At 34.9% G+C, this 20,081-nt stretch overlaps 1 protein-coding gene across 1 annotated transcript in view; it reads right to left on the bottom strand.

Annotated features, from left to right (window-relative positions):
• Positions 1–18,565, bottom strand: part of LOC128552722 (uncharacterized) — a gene marked incomplete at its 3' end in the record, with an annotated part of 49,593 nt that extends 31,028 nt beyond the window's left edge. The window contains exons 1-3 of the mRNA XM_053533770.1: positions 18,358–18,565; positions 4,287–4,417; positions 1,443–1,677 (exon numbers count right to left, since the gene is read on the bottom strand). Of these exons, the coding sequence (XP_053389745.1) occupies positions 1,443–1,677; positions 4,287–4,417; positions 18,358–18,421 (430 nt within the window). The remainder of the gene's footprint in view (positions 1–1,442; positions 1,678–4,286; positions 4,418–18,357) is intronic.
• Between the last annotated feature and the right edge of the window lie 1,516 nt (positions 18,566–20,081).

The raw sequence follows: 20,081 nt of genomic DNA on the forward strand, positions 1-20,081 counted from the left end.
ACGTTGTACTGGTCACATCTGCCGCATGCCAGAAACAATGATCCCCAAACAACTTCTGTTTGGGGAGCTGACTGTTGGGACAAGGTCCTTAGGTGGTCAGCGATAACGCTTCAAGGACAGTCTGAAAGCAACCCTGAAGACACTTGTCATTGACACAGACACATGGGAGGGATTAGCGAAGGACCGCACAGCATGGAGAACTGCAATATCGACAGGGGTAAGAAACGCAGAGACAGCACGGTTGGAGGAGCCCAAGAGGAGACGTACGCTTCGCAAGATGAGGTCAACGAACACCTCAACTACAGACACCGAACACAAGTGCCCGACCTGTGGGAGGTACTTTCGTGCCCGAATTGGCCTGACGAGTCACCTTCGGACACACCGAACCCTGTCAACTACATAGAGTCTTATGCCATGGTCATCTTCGCTGAACGATGGACGAACATCAGGTAAAAACCAGGAACTGTAATTTTATCGGAAGGCAAATTACAATTGAAAGTGGTCGGGTAGTTTTTTTCTGTTCTATTTAGATGTTGAAAAGATCGATATCCTGAACATTGTTTTTAATATATGATACCCGTGGAAAGCAAAGGAGCAAAGGAACTTGCCAGAAAAATAAGAGTTATGCTTTCCATGGATATAATAAATCAAAAATAAATAGCATTTTATTCTAAAATATAGGAAACGTTTGCTATTGATTTCCGATTCATGAGTCCTCCTTGATCATTTCATGTCATCGTCATCCACACGTGGCAACGAAACGGTAGAATCAAAACATCAGAGGACAACATTTACCATCTACGACACCATTTTAATCAAAGTCGATGCTAACGTAAGTTAAGCTACAGGTACGTTCCATGCCTTCTGGGAGAGGTGCTGTTATATTTTCTGTATATTCTAACATTATTTCCAACATGGAATGTAATACTACTAGTATCTAACACGTATTAATTTACAGAAAATAATGAAAGTACTATTTGTCAATACCACAACAGCAAATCAAACTTGCGTTTTTAATAGCGTTAAGTATATGCATGTATATGCAACTATAGGGAAAATAAATCACGTCGTTTTTTTTTCATTAATAAACAGGTTTTGATCATTTTTGTAGGAACGTAGGAAACATATTGGTCGAATGACGGACTGTGGGTGATCGCAACAGCTTAACCTTAAACTAAGCGACCCTAACAGCAGAGATCGAGTGATGACAATACCAAATCGTTTTTTTCTAAAGAGAAGTAGACAAGTTTAAAATGGAAAGAGAAGGCAAGCATTATTAAGAAACTTTCAATGACTGGCTTATATATTCCCTAGTACTGAAGTAAAAACCTGTTGAAAAAAAAAATTTAAAGCCAAGACTCACAAGCGGAATCCAAGATAGCAAAGCAATCATTTTGTACTTTAGTAGAACCCTAATGTGCAGAGCTTAGAATTTGACTTACCTTGCTGTACAGGTGCAACAGTTTCATGTGTCAGGGCTTGTTTGTCTTTCTCTTCTTTTTTCTCTGCCATTTTGATTTCTTTCACTAATGTCTTCTCCTGTGTATCCAAGAATTCAGCAAGATGTCCTTGATGTGATTCTTTTAACAGTGCTTTAAACGTTTTATACCCTTTGACTCCTTTAGCACTTACTTTCTTAATTATCTCCCTAGTCTTGTCAGAGGTTAATCTCTGTTCCTTAAATCAAAATTCGTGTGCGTGCATAATAATCAGTAAAATACGAAAGACCCGTGGTGACATTTCAACTTCATTATTTCACGATTTCTGCTTCCTGATTTCACGATTTCCACTTCATGAATTCACGAATTCACGATTTCTGCTTCCTGAATTCACCATTTCCACTTCATGAATTCACGATTTCACGATTTCCACTTCATGAATTCACGATTTCACGATTTCCACTTCATGAATTCACGATTTCACGAAAAAACTTCACGATTTCACGAAAAAACTTCACGATTTCTTGATTTCACGATTTCTTGATTTCACGATTTCCACTTCATGAATTCACGATTTCACGATTTCTGCTTCCTGAATTCACGATTTCCACTTCATGAATTCACGATTTCACGATTTCCACTTCATGAATTCACGATTTCCACTTCACGAATTCTCGATTTCACAATTTCCACTTCATGAATTCACGATTTCACGATTTCCACTTCACGAATTCACGATTTCACAATGGTGAAATCGTGAATTCATGAAGTTGAAATCGTGAAATCGTGAATTCGTGAAGTGGAAATCGTGAATTCATGAAGTTGAAATCGTGAATTCGTGAAGTGGAAATAGTGAATTCGTGAAGTGGAAATCGTGAAATCGTGAATTCATGAAGTTGAAATCGTGAAATCGTGAATTCGTGAAGTGGAAATCGTGAATTCATGAAGTTGAAATCGTGAATTCGTGAAGTGGAAATCGTGAATTCGTGAAGTGGAAATCGTGAAATCGTGAATTCGTGAAGTGGAAATCGTGAAATCGTGAATTCATGAAGTTGAAATCGTGAAATCGTGAATTCGTGAAGTGGAAATCGTGAATTCATGAAGTTGAAATCGTGAATTCGTGAAGTGGAAATCGTGAATTCGTGAAGTGGAAATCGTGAAATCGTGAATTCGTGAAGTGGAAATCGTCAAATAGTGAATTCATGAAGTTGAAATCGTGAATTCGTGAAGTAGAAATAGTGAATTCGTGAAGTGGAAATCGTGAAATCGTGAATTCGTGAAGTGGAAATTGTGAAATCGTGAATTCGAGAAGTGGAAATCGTGAATTCGTGAAGTGGAAATCGTGAATTCGTGAAGTGGAAATCGTGAATTCGTGAATTCGAGAAGTGGAAATCGTGAATTCGTAAAGTGGAAATCGTGAAATCGTGAATTCATGAAGTTGAAATCGTGAAATCGTGAAGTAGATCGTGAATTCATGAAGTTGAAATCGTGAATTCGTGAAGTGGAAATCGTGAATTCGTGAAGTTGAAATCGTGAAATAGTGAATTCATGAAGTTGAAATCGTGAAATCGTGAATTCGTGAAGTGGAAATCGTGAATTCGTGAAGTGGAAATCGTGAAATCGTGAATTCGTGAAGTGGAAATTGTGAAATCGTGAATTCGAGAAGTGGAAATCGTGAAGTGGAAATCGTGAGATCGTGAATTCGTGAAGTGGAAATCGTGAATTCTTGAAGTGGAAATCGTGAATTCGTGAAGTGGAAATCGTGAATTCGTGAAGTGGAAATCGTGAATTCAGGAAGCAGAAATCGTGAAATCGTGAATTCATGAAGTGGAGATCGTGAAATCAAGAAATCGTGAAGTTTTTTTCGTGAAATCGTGAATTCGTGAAATCGTGAATTTATGAAGTGGAAATCGTGAAATCGTGAATTCAAGAAGTGGAAATCGTGAATTCAGGAAGCAGAAATCGTGAAATCGTGAATTCATGAAGTGGAAATCGTGAAATCAAGAAATCGTGAAATCATGTAATCGTGAAATCAAGAAATCGTGAAGTTTTTTCGTGAAATCGTGAATTCGTGAAATCGTGAATTCATGAAGTGGAAATCGTGAAATCGTGAATTCATGAAGTTGAAATCGTGAAATCAGGAAGCAGAAATCGTGAAATAATGAAGACGAAATGTCACCACGGGTCTTTCGTAGTAAAACAATATAATGTTAATATGTTTTAGGGAGGTATGCTAGTAACCATACCCGAAGACAACAATTATAGATGAAAAATAAACTGAAATATGAAACTTTCTTAATAACAATTTGATTGATTTTCTTTTATTTGTATCGAAACTTGTTATTGTGAGGAGACTTTTTGTTGAAGAAAAATATTTTAACAAATGTCAAAAATACAACAAAAGCCAATGTCACAATCTTTGTTTAAACAATCTATTACTTTTTTGTATTGCTCTTTGGTTTGGGTTTTGTGCAAGTCACACCTGCAGTTTCAGATCATATGGCGACTTACCAGGACTTTATTTCAGGCGCATACGGGCAGCTAGGTAGAACCACAAACCTTTCGTAAGCCAGTTGGATGGCTTCCTTACATCAAAGAAATCTGCAGCCCAGGCGAGATTTTGAACCCACAGACGTTTGGGGCAAGTAATTCAAAGTCAGCGACCCCAACTAACCGTTCATGGAGGCCCCTTTTACTTTCTTGTAGTGGTGTTGATAAGCATACAATTTAAACTCAGTCAGAGGTTACATACAATGTAACATACATGCAATATTTCATTTGAAGCTTTTCTCTGAAACTGGAGTTTGTTACTTCAGTAGTATTTTAGTAAGCCTAAACTTTATATACCTGAATATCGCGTACTTGAGGGTATGTTAGATAATCCCTTTCCAAAAATAAGTCTAAAACAGAAACAGGATCAAGATCTTCCAAAAACCTTTGTTGGCTTCTCAGTAACACACGTTTGTAAAACTTAATATCTGAAGAATAAACAAAATTACAATCACATATATACTCAATCAAATTTCAGTTTTTAAACTTCCTTTCTACGAAAGAAATAACCCTATCTGTTAAGATAAAGTAATGTAGTGCACAATAATTTACGATACAAGTAATCCTATCTGTATAGATAAAGAATTTAAGTGCACAATACATGCTCAAACTGATATATAAATTTTTAAAATCATATGACTGAGTATTTTTGCTGAACAATAAAGTCAGGACAAAATCTAGTTTTAAAGTTTCATTATTCACTTGCCGGTATAATTTACCATTACTTATTACTGTAACATGATATCTACACTATGAATCTCATTCCTTGAATAGGTATAACGGAAACACAAATAGACAGACGATTATATAGTCAGGACCCTAGGCTATAAAAAAGCGAAATTATTGCCCAGCAGGAAATACAAAAGATATTGACTGTTCTGTTTTTAATAGCTAAGCCCCTATCTTTTGAGAAACTGCTAATAGTTTTACTTTATCGAATTGCAAAATCGTATTTTCACAAGATGACGTCCAGTATGGCGGCGATCCTTTTTTACGGCGGTTGATGTCTTTGCATTAGTACTGCAGGTTGTTAAAGTATGATTTCCAGAATATTTTTCAGAAATGAATTGTCAAATGACTAAATATGTACATAGAATAAGATTTGAATGGATATATTATAAACCTATTACATTCAATTGTTGGATAACTTGTAAAATGCATTTTTAAAAAAGGTTTGCACGATAATTTTATTATTTAATCGGTTTAACATAAGCATGAATCATATATATGATATAAATATAATTGATTTATAAAGTATATGCAACAACATGAACGTGAAAAGAAATATTTTTACAATTTCATAGGCGCTAAATCATTCGCTTTTCAGTGCCGTATTTGACTCGTGCAGATGATATCTATGCTTACGTCTATCCGCAATACGTATTTCAGCGTAGATTAATTCCTTCATTTGCTTTTGTTCAAATCAGAAATAGTTTCTGATTTTCTTGATTTTCATAACAAATTACATCAGACAACAAATTAATTGACTCATTTTCGGATTTTGCTATCAGAATTGTTTATACAATCATTATCGCATTACAAAGAAGTGTGAATAGAAGTTAATATATTTTACAAAGCTCTTCAAATATCAAAGTTTCTAACACAAAACAATACATCTTATTGAAATAAAATGTAAATTGTTGGTTTAAATGGCATGTGCCCCTTATATGGATCCAGTTAGCTATTAAATAGGTCAGTCATCGTGAAAACAATGTTAAAGGCCCGATAGGAATAGCTACATTAAAGACAAACGGCCTCACAAAACCAAACCCTACAACAACCGCCTTGGACTTGTCAGTGGCAAAACACCAATGGGGACCTTGAACCAGTTAATTGCACGTTAAGTTTTAACGTCTGTCCCGACAATGCGTTAGAGCAGGCTTGAAGGATGTCACACTTGCAATTATTCCGGCCCGTCTCGATATGTCGGCATTACAACAGAAGTTTTGTTTAGACCAAAGCTTTCGAATCCTATAGAGGCTATTTCTACCTTGCGTTCTGTATGAGAAAAAGCAACTGAGAACCAGCTAATACATTATACATGGCTTTATATACCCAAGTAGACTCTTAAAATGAACGTCATAAATCGGTGGTGGTATACCAGTATATTTACTTCTCAAATCTTCGTGTCTCATTTATGTTGAACATTAGCATAATAAACGGACAGGTGACTGACTTTTACAAAAAACTAACATTGTTTTGCTTAGGGTTACAGGTAATCATGATGGCATATCAACATTCTGAATGGTGCTGAAGACTAATGTTAAGATGAAAAATGAAAAAAATAGCCGTACAGGTGTATATCGATGTCGACATAATCGGGGATTGGCAGTCTCGACGCTGACTAGGGCTCTCTCAAACACTTAAAACAGATTTATTTTTCAGTGGTTCTTTCTTTTAAATTTCGTGGGATGAATGCGAAAGAGGTCTAAGTGCATATAAATAAAGAAGCACTCAGACTTCTTTCGCATTCACCCCTTGACTTTTTCACGAGTTATGCAAATATATACCTTGCGAACAAATATGAAACGTTTAGTATAGATCCAAACAAATAATCATATTACCACTACACTAGATCACACTTAATAGAAGTCATAAATGAAAAGCTGGAAATATGACTAAGTTTGTGTATACTTATCTTACTTCTTGTATGTTTACTACTGATCTATTAAGCAAAATAAATACTGTTTAAAGTGATAATTGCATGGCCAGTGCATACCTAGATTATAAATAACCATTTCCTTTTAAAGCAGAATAAGTATAAAAAACAAAGAAAATGCGTCAACGTTTATGCGCAGAACCCCCAAACAAATGCCCACAGCAGTGATCTTAATGATGTGCACATTTTTCACATAATCACAAAAATGAAAAGACTACGTAAAACTTACAGACAACTAAGACCTAAGCTAAAAGAAGCAAATGAAGGAATACAACGGGGCATCCCATAGAACAGTCAATTGCCAAAACACCACTGGGGAACTATAAAACTGTTTATGTTGCACTAAATCTCATTCTTTAACACCAGCATGTTCCAAAGTAACAGGACGGTGTAAATAGAAGTATCCAAACCAGGTGCATCTCTACAGCACAGACTTTTTAAAACAAAGAAGTTCGATTCTATTCAAAAGGAAAGCGTAGTTTCCAGTGTAAAGAGGTTAAACACGAAAACATGTGGTATGTCTCAAACAGGCATGGTCGTAAGCTCGTTAACAGAGCTATAAAACACTATCCAAAATACTTTTTTGGGTTTAGCGTCAAACCGACACAACTGTTGGTCATATGTCGAGTCTAGCTTTTCATGGTGGAAGAAGACTGTAGCTGCCCCTATGATCATTACTTCAGACACGGACGGGTACCTAGTTAGAACAACCAATCTTTCATAAGTCAGCTAAATGGCTTCTTTACATGAAAGAATTGTACACTTCCAGCGTGGTTTCGAATCCACAGTGGCGGGAACTGATATGTAATTCAAAGTCAACGACCATAATCACTCAGCCACGGAGGCCTCTTATCTAAAATACAGCAAAAATGTTCATGATCAAGAAGCTTAGGAAGTTTGTAATTAACATCCTCATAGTCAGATAGTAAAGCAAAGTATTTACGCTGTGTGAAAATGGTACCTCAATTCCTCAATTATATTGGTTTTTTTATGAAAATATTTAGTCATTCAACTATCAGTTTGTGAAAACGTATTCTCAAAATCTTGATTTAAGAATATGCAATCTGATCATCCAGCGTAGAAATGTATCGCTGCCATATCGGACGCCATCTTGAAAAAATGCGATTTAACAATCCGGTTCAGTATAATAATCAATAGTTTCTCAAAATACAGGGCTTTAGCTACTTAGAACAGTCTTTTGTATTACCTGCTGGGCACTAAATTCCGTTAACGGAGCGACATTTTGCTACTCAGGGTCTTGACTAATAAATGAACCAATTGATAATGGGAGGGCGTATTAGGAGTCCGTTGTACTTTAAGGGGACGCATATTGCTACTTTCACACTTCATGCAGAAATGAAGGAGTGGATTTTTAAGAAACTGATGGTCGGAAGATAAAAAACATATTCCTATTTTGATATAATACTCATAGACACCTATAATATTCAGTACTTGTGGATAAGGATGTGGTACTATGAATGTAATAAGAAGACAGAGGTATTTGTGAAATTACATCCAACACAAAATATTAAGCTTTTGTATAAGGGAAAAAAGGGGTTTTGTACACTACCAGTGTGACAAATAATGTTGTACTTCTGAGTTTTTCTTTCTAACCTACCAGGTTTGCTTAAACAGGTAAAATTTTAACGCCCTGTCATCTCAACTCGGGATCGACGTCATCTTTCTCAATGATAAAAATGTAAACTAAAAAGTCAGAGTGGGATTAGCATTGTAAGGGCATAACATGACATTCTACAAAATGAATACTTTAGTACAGGTACCCAAGATGCTACGCTGGTCTGGTGGGTTAAATACATAACGTCGATCACTTGAAATTGATCTTGAAAATGCGATTAATTTTAACTTATTTACATGGTTTTTGATTTTCCCACGACTTCTCGGCGATTAACTGCAAAAAGTATTACCGCGCTGGACGAACGGTAACTCTAATCATACCTCCGGGAGACAACATAGGTGTCAGCACGTGTATATTTTTAAAACAAAACTATCGATGTTTATAATTTCTTATCAAATAATGAATCCTATCCAGAAAATGCGTCGTCAATATCTGAAAATTATTAATTTCTGTGGATCTTTATCAAAACATATTACATACAGCGGACTATTTTCAGAATCGAAGTCAATTCCACTTTCAGTTGTGAGGCACTTCCGTTATACTTTTTGACAACAGTAACAAATACAAAATGAATTAATAAAGTCACATATAAACTGACTGCTACTCAGATCAGTGTAAGTGTAGTTGTTAATAATACATTATACTTGTTCATTACGTTATGAGATAAAGTTTTTCTTGAACTGCATTATCAGTTAATTACGTTTAGATGGTATTGCATTTACAACTTGTCTGACCCCGATTTTGTACGTGAACGACATCAGTCGCGTGCAGCACGTGGAAACAGAGTAATGAAAAGTATGGTGGAGAATTTAAGGACACATTTTAAACGGCATAAAAGTGAGGATAATTGTACTTATGTCGAGTTTTGATCATTGACGTTCCTGCCGTGTATTAGTAAATTTCGTGAATGAGATTTGAAAGTTGTTTTGCACATATTCACACTCGGACGACCTCTCAACCAAATTCCATACCATATTTTAAAGATTTTTAAGAAAATACATTTTGTTGAATGTGTTTCGATATTTAAGTGCATTGCATTTCGTGAATACCAAGTTGAAAATTAATAATGGAATCATTCTTGGCCCTTATTGCAAGCAACTCGACTTCTCTTCTGTAACAATAATCGTTTAATTAAGGGGAATATATACTCTTTTAGTTTTGGAATGTGGCCTTCCCTGACCATTATATCTTTTCATATGCACTACTTTGTAAACAAACTAAATACTGTATTTTAGCTTACGGTATGCAAAATGAAAATAAAGATAGTGAACTTATTTCACTTTTTTTCTCTTTAAATTAGAATCTGTAGGATATTGATAAATGTTTGGACAAGGTAAAGTGCTATTATTTTCACACACATAAAAATATTAATTGTTGACTTTGAGTGTTCGCAGTGAGTCGTATGTAATTCAACAATAACTTTCTTATTTGAGATTTTTTCCGTCTTTATTTTAGTGAGCATTCCTTTGTGTACTAATAACAGCTGAAACAGTATCCATTTCATGTACCGAAACTTTGTACATTTTTGCAGGTATATTTTATTATACCCCACCCATTTTTTCTAATTTCAAAGTCTGTGTCCCGTTATCGAGGTTTTCGGTGTCTGATGTTAAAAATGGCGGAAAAAAATGTTAAGTTTTTCAGTCGATTTACATTTTTCTACCCGGTAACCACGTTTACTTTAATACTTCTGCAAAGTGATTACGCCGTTTCGGCTTTACAGTTTTTAAGTTTCAATTTGTTTTTATTTCAAGTTCGTAGGTAAAGAAATAAAAACGTTATTGAAGGAAAACATGTTTACATCGTCGCCAAGCCGATTCTCTTGCTTTATATGTGATTTTTCCTACTATAAAGGGTATCTACGTACCTAGCCAACTAGTAGTGTGAGCGAAACACCGGTTCTTCATTTTGTGACGTTTCCCCTTCTGCAATACATACTTAATGTTGAACAATATAGGCTTAATCCCCGTTCCAGCATCTGACTGTTACTTTATGTACATCAAGAGTCCTGATGTGCATGCCACATTCGTGTATAGTGCTCTAAGATAGCTTCAAACACCTTTTCATTCAGTCTTAAAGTGTAATACATTCAGAATTCCGTCACTCTAAGTCCTTGTACCTGAATATTATGTTACTTATATGCAAACCCAATTCATAATGTACAAGCTGTAATGGTTTTGCTCGGCAATATATGACCTTTTTGTGTCGATTCGCCGTAAAACCCAACTCATTCATTTATTGTAATGGCTTTGCGAACATGTGTACCAAAAGACCCACTTTCATATTTACGTTAGTTGAAATTGTTTTGTGTAACTGTGTTAAGTTCATTCACTGTGGATCGGATTTAGATATCATTCTTGTAGTGAATTTTTGACTACGTGCATCCGCACGGTTTTCCTACGAAGGAGGGAAAAGAACAGTATAGAATAGAACAGAACAGTTATGTACATGGCACACAAAGATCAGCCGATATATCCGATTCGTCCGATCATTATCTGCATTGTTCGATTCAGTCGGTAGATATTTTCATGTTCTGCGTTCTTGAAACAATATAATTTATGTACTAGTTGGAGACCCAGATTCGGACAATTTTACAGCCTTTTCAGCTGAAATATTTTCATGTTTAATGCAAGATCCATGAGATGTTACCTGAATCAAGTTCAGTTCTTCGGTGTCAAAAAGGCGAATCTGTGTGTATTTAAAAATAAACTGAACACGTCACTGAGGCCCAAAAGAGGGTACGTAAATTTAACGTTTTTAGCGTGTTGCAGGACCCAGAAATCGGACAGTAAGAAAACGCTAATTATTGTCATTTCTGTCTCACAGAGTCACTTTTAGGTCGATGTTTATGATAAAAAGACATGTTTACCTTGTTTACATTCAACCATTAATGTTTGATGTAAGGCTGTCGAGAGTTAAAAAATTCATCTTTTCCTTTTTAAATAACTTAAGAAATAAATAATAGCCATAATCTGCTGGGAAATTTTATTCAAGCCTGGTATTATCTACCCATTTTGATCATTTTAAAACACGCAGTTTTCTCGTCTGCAGTTAGCAGATTGTAAATGAGTTCCCCTTGAATAAAGTTGGGGCCTCAAAACAAGTATGCGCATGCGCACTGAAAACACACATGCAACTTCCCCCAGCGAGAGCTGTCACAACAATTTTGTAAGTTTTACTTGCCAATTTGTAATTGTTGCAGTGGATGTTGCGTTTATGCGACTGTCCGAATTTCTGGGTCGTCCAAAATTCTGGGTCGCCAACCAGTATTATATCGATGTATGTTTCTACTTTCAGAGATCTCACATGACAGAGAATGCCATGATTCAAAATGAAATCCTTGTTAAGTGTGTACCGCTAGAGGAAAATAAAAATCCTATAGAGCCCAAATAAAAGAAGTAAGAGACTATGTACATCAGTTACGCGAAACAAGAACAAATGTTGGACAGTGCATACGATCAATCGATTTCCACACCAGTAAGAAAATTCGTAAAATTTGGGGCAAGTGTTTCCACATCTGTAAGAAAGGGTCAAACGAAACTGATATTTGATGACTGTCCAAAGAAGTGTTCCAAACAAACGGTGTCAGAAGATGTTAAAGAGGTTATATATTTACTTAACTCACTACTCGCAGAAGGAAGGTTTTCACAGTCAAACATAAGCTTTAAATTGTTCCTCGATACTCTCCGTTGGCATGCTTATAATAACAATCAGAAATGTGCTACTCAAACGAAACGAACGATTTCATTTGAACTGGTAAACGTCGTTTCGGTGGACAATTCTTCGATTTTATGAGAGGATTTCCCCATCATGGGCTCGTTTCGTAAGGTAAATAAACAAAAGGAAAGTTTGATACAACAGATACACAAATAAAACTTGCCATGCCATTAGATAAAGTTCTAGTGAATTCACACTGAATAGCGTTGCTGTTGATGAGACATTGAAACCGGGTATTCTAAAGAGCAATATAGAGAAGTCAGCAAGTGCAATGCCAAACACTTCTCATTTTGTCATGTTCATTCCGAATTCGGCTGATATATTTTTGCCTGATAAAGAAGAGCCCAATCATGCAGAAATAACAAAAGCACAGAGAAAACGCCTTGAAGTAATTCTAAGTGAAATTGATATCAGGATTCAGCATGTCCAGATGTTTCAAATAAGCATTGAACGTACCATAATATATAAAACCATACAAAATGATCCAGAGTGCTGAATTCTAAATGTTTAAGACTGAATGAAAATGTGTTTTACGGTATTTTAGGGCAATATACACGAATGTGACGTGAACATCATGACTCTGGATGTGCATAAAGTTACAGTCATACTCTAGAACGGGAAATAAACCTATATTTTTCAACAATAAATATGTATTGCAGAAGAGAAAACGTCGCAAAATGAAGGACCCGTGTTTCGCTCACACTACCAGTTGGCTAGGTACGTAGATACCATTTATAGTAGAAAGATATCACATAAAAAGCAAGAGAATCTGCCTAGCAACGTATGTAAACAATAGATTTTTCAGAGGTTTTCCTTCAATAACTTTTTTATTCCATTACCTACGAACTTGAAATATAAAGCGAATTGAAACTTAGAAACTGTAGAGTATTACAGTAAAAGTGCTTAACGGGTAAAAATTGTAATTGTCTGAGAAAATTTACATCTTTTCCGCCATTTTTAACATAAGACTCCGAAAACCTCGCTTAAAGTACACCATACTCCTAATACGTTCGTCCCCCTGGATAATTAGCTTAGTAATAGCAGACTCTTGGTGGTCAGCAACCCTCCCTCTCCGCCCCTGCTTAATTTCATCAAATGCATTTTAGCCTTTTAAAACAAACTGAGCAAAAGTCTCGATCATACAACAAGTTTTTTTTTTACAATTTCAACGTTTTAAATACTCCCATATTCTATCAAACACGTTTATGTACTTTTGAACTTCACCAAAAATTCATAAAACAAGAACTAGGAAACAATAAAAAAATGAACTGCAAATCTTCACACGTTACGTCTTTGGGATTTCTAAAACATCATAAATGCTATATCGTGAATTCATGTTTTCATACAACACGATTTCATGTTTTAGGGAAAACATCGTGAAATTCCCAAGGTGTGAAATCACAAAATTTATGATCTCGTACTTCATGATCACAATTTCAAGTTTTAAGCTGTGAAGTGTGAAATCATGAAGACACAACAGGTCTTTCGTAGAAATGATTTTCTTTACATTTAATCATCACTCAGATTTTGAAATGTGTCGATTACAATATGACAAGTATTGATATTATGAACATGAGTATCTAAGCAGATAATGAACAATATGAATGCAAATCTACTTCCTGTTTGCTTGAATACGATATGCCCGGTCTCGTTAAAGTTTTTACAGGTATAACGGATCTATGCAATGAAATTGCAATAAAATAAACCACGATACTAAAGTTTATATTTCAAACATCTCAAGTATAATCACCTTATGCGTACACTATATCTAAATTATTCAGATAAATGCCTTATGACAAGATTATCCTTCAATCTTAACCAACGTTGTTTGATACGTGATTAGCATTTATGTTGAGTAAGGTAAATTTATGTGAATAGTTATTATTTCTTTCTGTAGGAACCACATTACGTAACAGTATGGTAACTATATGTGGGAACAATTTATTTTAAGAGGCATGTTACTTTATGTGAGTAACACATATAACAACATCACGTTACCATAACGTTATTAAAACAGGTGTACCGATATCATAAAGTACACATGTACGTCAGAGTTTCATTTAATTTTACTACGGACTTTTAAGGAAATATAACGGAACCTTGCAAACCTTATAAAACTTCTAAAACTTGGTCTTACATCAAAAGTTGATGTCTTATTTGTTTGTGCGATGACTACAAACGTGTAAGAATCCGTGATGAACACGGACGGAGGGAGATAGTGGACATTCGTCTTGCAGCTTGCTTTGTCGTGTCCACTGTTGTAATTATACCTTAGATTGACCTTATTTGTACGTTTTACTTCATATAATCTGGTATTTGTCACTTCTGCTAGTTTTCTTTCTCAGCGTGAAGTTATCCTATTTACACTAGCTTGTCTAACTTTTTGAAAATAGGGTAAGTGCGAGGTTTTAATGCAATAAAGACGTTTAAACCATCCTTTATATTGGTTACTGTCTGTTCCAAGCCGGTGTTTCTATTTTCGACCTGTCTTTTGTCTGTTTCATAATTTATGTTACGTATATTGTCTTGTTTGTTGTTGGTGTTTCTTTCCTCTCCCTCCCATCTCCCCTACGCATTTACGAGAAACGTATTTCTAAAGTATTGTACAGAATGTTAACCCATGCGATAACCACATATGTTTATAGTATGGTTACTTTACGCGAGTGAAAATTAATCTTTACAGAATGGTTAATTTGAGAGTAGCATATATTTTTACAATAGGGTATATTTATGAGCGAGCAACTTTCTTTTATACATATGGTACCATAATATGAATAGCATCTATTTCTACAATATCTAACTTTATTTGAGAACCACTTATTTCTGCAGTATGGTAACTATCGGAGAGAAATTTATTTCTACAATGTGGTAACTTTATGACAGTAGCATTTACTTTAACAGTATGCTAACTTAACATGAGAAAAATTTAATCTACTGTCTGTTGATTTTATGGGAGAATTTATACAGTATGTTTTCTTTCATAGGTTTACTTAACATCAGAACTACTTACTTTCACAGCACGGTAACTCAAATTTGAATGCCTTATATTTATATACTATTGTAACTTTGGTAGAGAATTACATTTAAATTATGTTAATTTTGTGCGATAACACACTATTTATACAGTATGGTAACTTTATTAGAGTAGCACTTATTTCTACATTATAGCAACTGCATTTATGAGCTGCTTGTGTTTACAATTTTGTAACTTGGGTGCGTAGCACATAGTCTGCATTACAGAAAATTCCTGTGTGAATCACTTATTTTTAGGATTGTTACTTTATGTGAAGAAAACCTATTTATACACTATGATAACTTTCTTATCTGAAACAACATTTTTACACTGGTTAATTTATGTAAGGGTCTCTTATTTCTGCACTTCGGTATTCAGACAATTATGCAAAGCATTTATTTCTACAGTATGGTAACGTTATATAGGAGAAAAACTAATCTTTACAGGTTTGTGACGTTATGTGACAAAAACATATCCATACTGTCCTGTAACACAATACTGTGATAAATGATATAATCTTTACGATACAAAGAACGCATTCAGGCAAAATAATGGAGTATATTCATAAAATATTCGACACCCTTCACATTCCCTAATACTGGTTTAAGCTGGGCCGTTTCATATAAACACATAAAATGGACTTGTCTGGACTTGGTAATTAATCTGCCCTGCTTATATAGAAATCTGTCATATTAATTTCCAGGTCTTGTTTAATAGTTACAAAATGAAAGCTAGAAAAAAATCACATGTCTTGTGATATCATTTCTTACTGCTAACATATGTAATTATGTTTGTGGAGGCTGTTTGAAAGAGTTTGATGCTGAAGTTTCTATGAAACTTATTTACATGAAATGGACTCTGGCGGCGTCAAAAAACCTGGAAGAAGGTTGCACAGGAAAACTTCATCTTTAAAAGTTTCCATTAGTAGAGCTAAAATAAGAACAATTAAAGTTAAGTTTATACTAATTCGTTTCAGCTTGATTGCGATGAAAGCTTCAAGCTTATTGCACCACTCTCGAGCCTGTTTCCTGGAAAAAAAATCAACTTTTGCCATACGAGAAGTTGTGGTCATGATCGCGCCCACGATCCTCAGGATGAACGACAGTCACTTTAGCCACCGTTCCCCTTTGCTCTTTCAATATGAACCATATGGGTAAAATTTACTATTTTATTGTTCTACATGGTGGCATGGTATATAATGTTTTATCTTCCATAAACACAAAAACTCCAAAAAATCCAATATAAAAATTAAATTTACCTCAAAAATTGATATGTTTACAATATTTGCATATAACTTCTCCATTTTGTTCAGCTCATATTTATTCAATATAACACAAGCTATCATTTGCATAAATCAGCGTAGTGTAACAGAACTAACTACATGTAGCGAATGTCAAAATAAGTCATTCTATAACTTTATTATCGTCTTTCATTACAAAACTACGTATTGAGTTTCCAAAACCTTCAAAATTGAATACAGATTTGCTTTGATACAGTACAAAGAAGTTATTTGTTTAAGTTCAATTGTCATTACGTGAGAGGAATTTAAAACGTATTTAAAAGAATGGAAACATGTCAGGACCTGTACGAATATCATGGTGTTGGTGCAATCAGAAGTTTTCTTGCGCAATAATTAATCGGGGTCTTTGACCGAAATTAACATATTCACATGAAGACAACTGATTGTACCAACGCCATGATAATCGGTCCTTTAAGCTTTTTACCGCGTGGAAACCATATTTCTTTCTATCTAAAATGATATAGATTTTTCATACCAAGACTTCCCCGCTGGTAGCCCGCAATGTCATATGACCTTTGTTTGAGTCGAAAACATTATGCCGTACTTTTTCCTAAATTTGTACACTAATATTATATCAACACAGTTTTTTTCTGTTATCGACACAGTTCGTGGCGGCGAAGAATGTTGCCATGTATATCGAAATGAAAATAGTCACACCATGCGGTAAATTTACGATATCTGACCGACAAAAGATACAGTGTCGCCCCTTTTTAACCTTATTGAGACAGTTCATAATAAGCAGATACACAATCTAGGTTTAAGAGTAAAAAAAATCACTTATTCTTTGATAATAATAGATACTCGGCTTCTATAATAAATAGTATGTTATTCAAAAGACAAACAGAGCGGATAATTGAAATAACAAGCACATCATGTCATTATTTCAACCACAGCCATATATATGAATGCCATCAAGCGTAAACACCCACGGATTGCGCAAAGTTTCCGATAAAGAATAAGTCACTCAGTTTTGTACACAAATAAATTGTCTGCAACATTTTTCATGATAACATAATCAATACACCTGATTTACCTTTGAAAATAAGTCATACCTGATGGGGACTTATATAAGTTATCATAAAAGCACAGCTCAGCACATTTGTAACTGTTCTACGATTATGTATTGACGCATTTATTAGCTTTCAAAATAAAGACCATCGGATGCTGCAAGCGTTATTTTTCTGAAATATTGTTTTCTTTCCTTTTTTAACTAAATTTCTAGTATATTATGCATTTCCATGTGAGACATTGTAAATTGGTAGTTTGAAATGTAATATACAGAGGCACAATGTTTTTGCACATAAAATTGTATTTTGGCACAATGACTTTATTACTGTAATTTTTATACTCAAGCATATGTGAAGCTTTTAGCCCTATAGGCTCTTTCAAATATGTCCCTGTATGTGTTCACGTTGTATTTAAATAAAGGACTAAAATATACTTCTTAATACGGATCAAAATTTGTTTCCCTCCTGAAATAGCTAACACTGCTCAAAAACCACATAAGGAGAACTGTCATGCTTAGGCGAGAAGTAAAACAAGCACTCCGTGTACTATCAATTTAAGCTTCATATGAGAAAAACGTACACACCATGTATAAATTGCATTGGTAATGATATAATAAAAGCAGTAAAACATCCTTTCGGAGCAAAGAATGCAACGAAGCAGAATGATACCAGAATCGGTTTGATTCAGTCTGTTAATGAGAGGCAATTGTGACCTATCCAACTGTCAAAGTATTAAAAAAGAATGAAAATGTTTATGGTTGTCACCATAATTACTCTTATTACTACTTCACCTCCGGCAATAAAGAGAAGTGCGTTCTACTGTAGAAGAAACTGAAGTATGTTGATCACGTGCTTGTTCAGAAACACTTCCTTCTTAACTATGCTATACATTAGTAGGTGATCATCACGTTATTCGCCACCTTTACAATAAGCAGATACTATACTGAATATTATCAACGGCAACACACACGTAATAGTTGGGAAAAAAACGTTTCTAACATTAAAATACTTGTTATGTTATCAAAATGGGATTTACCTTTGGTTAAAGATCTATTCACTGCCATGACCTCAGAAAAAATATATGAACTATGTGTTTTCATATAACTCTTCCATTTTTCAAAATCCTAATGTATGTTTTATTTCTATAGCATAATTCTATAACATGTTCTTAACACGATCACTTTTTGACAAAACTTAAACTCGTCAATAACTATCTGCCGATAGTTATAAAACGATAAACAATATGGCTGCACTACCTTATTTAACGTGTGTAAACAAAATGTGACGTACTATGCCCCAACGATAACTTGATATTTACAAACATGACTATAAATAGATTAAAATGGAACATAGGGAATTCAACATTTTTCTAACATGTTACAATCTAAATATTTCAAGATTTTGTACCAATTGCAAATTAGCGCAGTGGTAAAGCATACAGTCCATGTTAAACAGAACTTTTGCCGTGTGGATTCTGACCTCAGCATCAACATTAAATTTTTATTTCACTTTCGCATAAACATTTACATTCCTTCATGAACTATGTGACAACACAACAGAGAAGTATCTTAAGCCGATATATGTTTTTTTTGACAAATAAAAAAATGAACAATCTTGGTAGAGGGTCACACAAGGACCATTTGTGTAGAATTATTCTAGAGTCGGACCAGCGGCTTCGTGTACGAAAAAAGTACCATGAAACCAGTGAATAGAACGCCAGTGTGATAATGGACTATGACTGGGAATGAGTTTTTGGATAAACGAATTGAAGGATTTGTGTTCTCTTGTAAAACTCGAAGTACTCATGAAAATCACGCCATTGTGATCACGCTGTGTCCGTCGTCCGTCGTGCGTCCGTGCGTCTGTCAAGTCGTCCGACCGTCGTCCACATTTATGAGTAAACGGCATCTTTTCTATAACTAATGAATGCATTTTGTTGTAACTTGGCCTTGATGTCCCTTGGGTAGTCCTCTAACAAAGTTTTTCAAACGGTTCCGCTTTATTGCACATAGGGGCTGCCACAGCTAAAATAGAAAAAAAACTTCAAACGACATATTCTCCTAAAGCAATGATTTTGATTTTATGATTTAAAAAAAAATTCACACAAATGGTCCTTATATCATCCACTACCGAGATCATTCAAATTATACCATTTCGTCAAAAACATGGCCGCTAGAAGGCGTGGTTGCTTTTCCCTACTTGTATGCAGTGAAAACATTCAAAGTCTTGTATGAAAATGCTTGCCAGATTTAAGTATAATTCTAAAGAAATGGTCCATGTGTGACCCTCTACCATGATTGTTCAAATTATGGCGTTGTCACTTTTCCCTACATGTATATAGTGAAAAATCATCTTGTGTGAAGCGGACTGTGCGCGATACGCGGGGTGATTAACATGTGACTTATTATCAGTTGCCAAATGTTTGTTCTCTCTCTCTCTCTCTATTCAATATTTAATAATTCGACATTAGGTTTTCATTTTTTAATATTAATTATTAACTTTAAAGCTTTAAATTTTGAGTATTGAGCTTCATAGTGTTCGTGACTTTTTGTAGCCATATTGATTACCTGTCGTGCAGCGTCCGACGTGCGTTGTGAGTCGTGTGTCAACAATTTGTAAAAAAAATCTTCTTCTTCAGAACCACTGGGCAGATTTACACCACTCTTTACAGGGCTGATCCTTGGGTGGTCCTATTTCTAAATTGCCCGGAGAATTTAATTCCATTTAGAAAAAACTTTGAAAATCTTCTTATCAGAAACT

This window comes from Mercenaria mercenaria, unplaced genomic scaffold, assembly GCF_021730395.1.
Source record: "Mercenaria mercenaria strain notata unplaced genomic scaffold, MADL_Memer_1 contig_3086, whole genome shotgun sequence".
NCBI classification, from domain to species: Eukaryota; Metazoa; Mollusca; class Bivalvia; order Venerida; family Veneridae; genus Mercenaria; species Mercenaria mercenaria.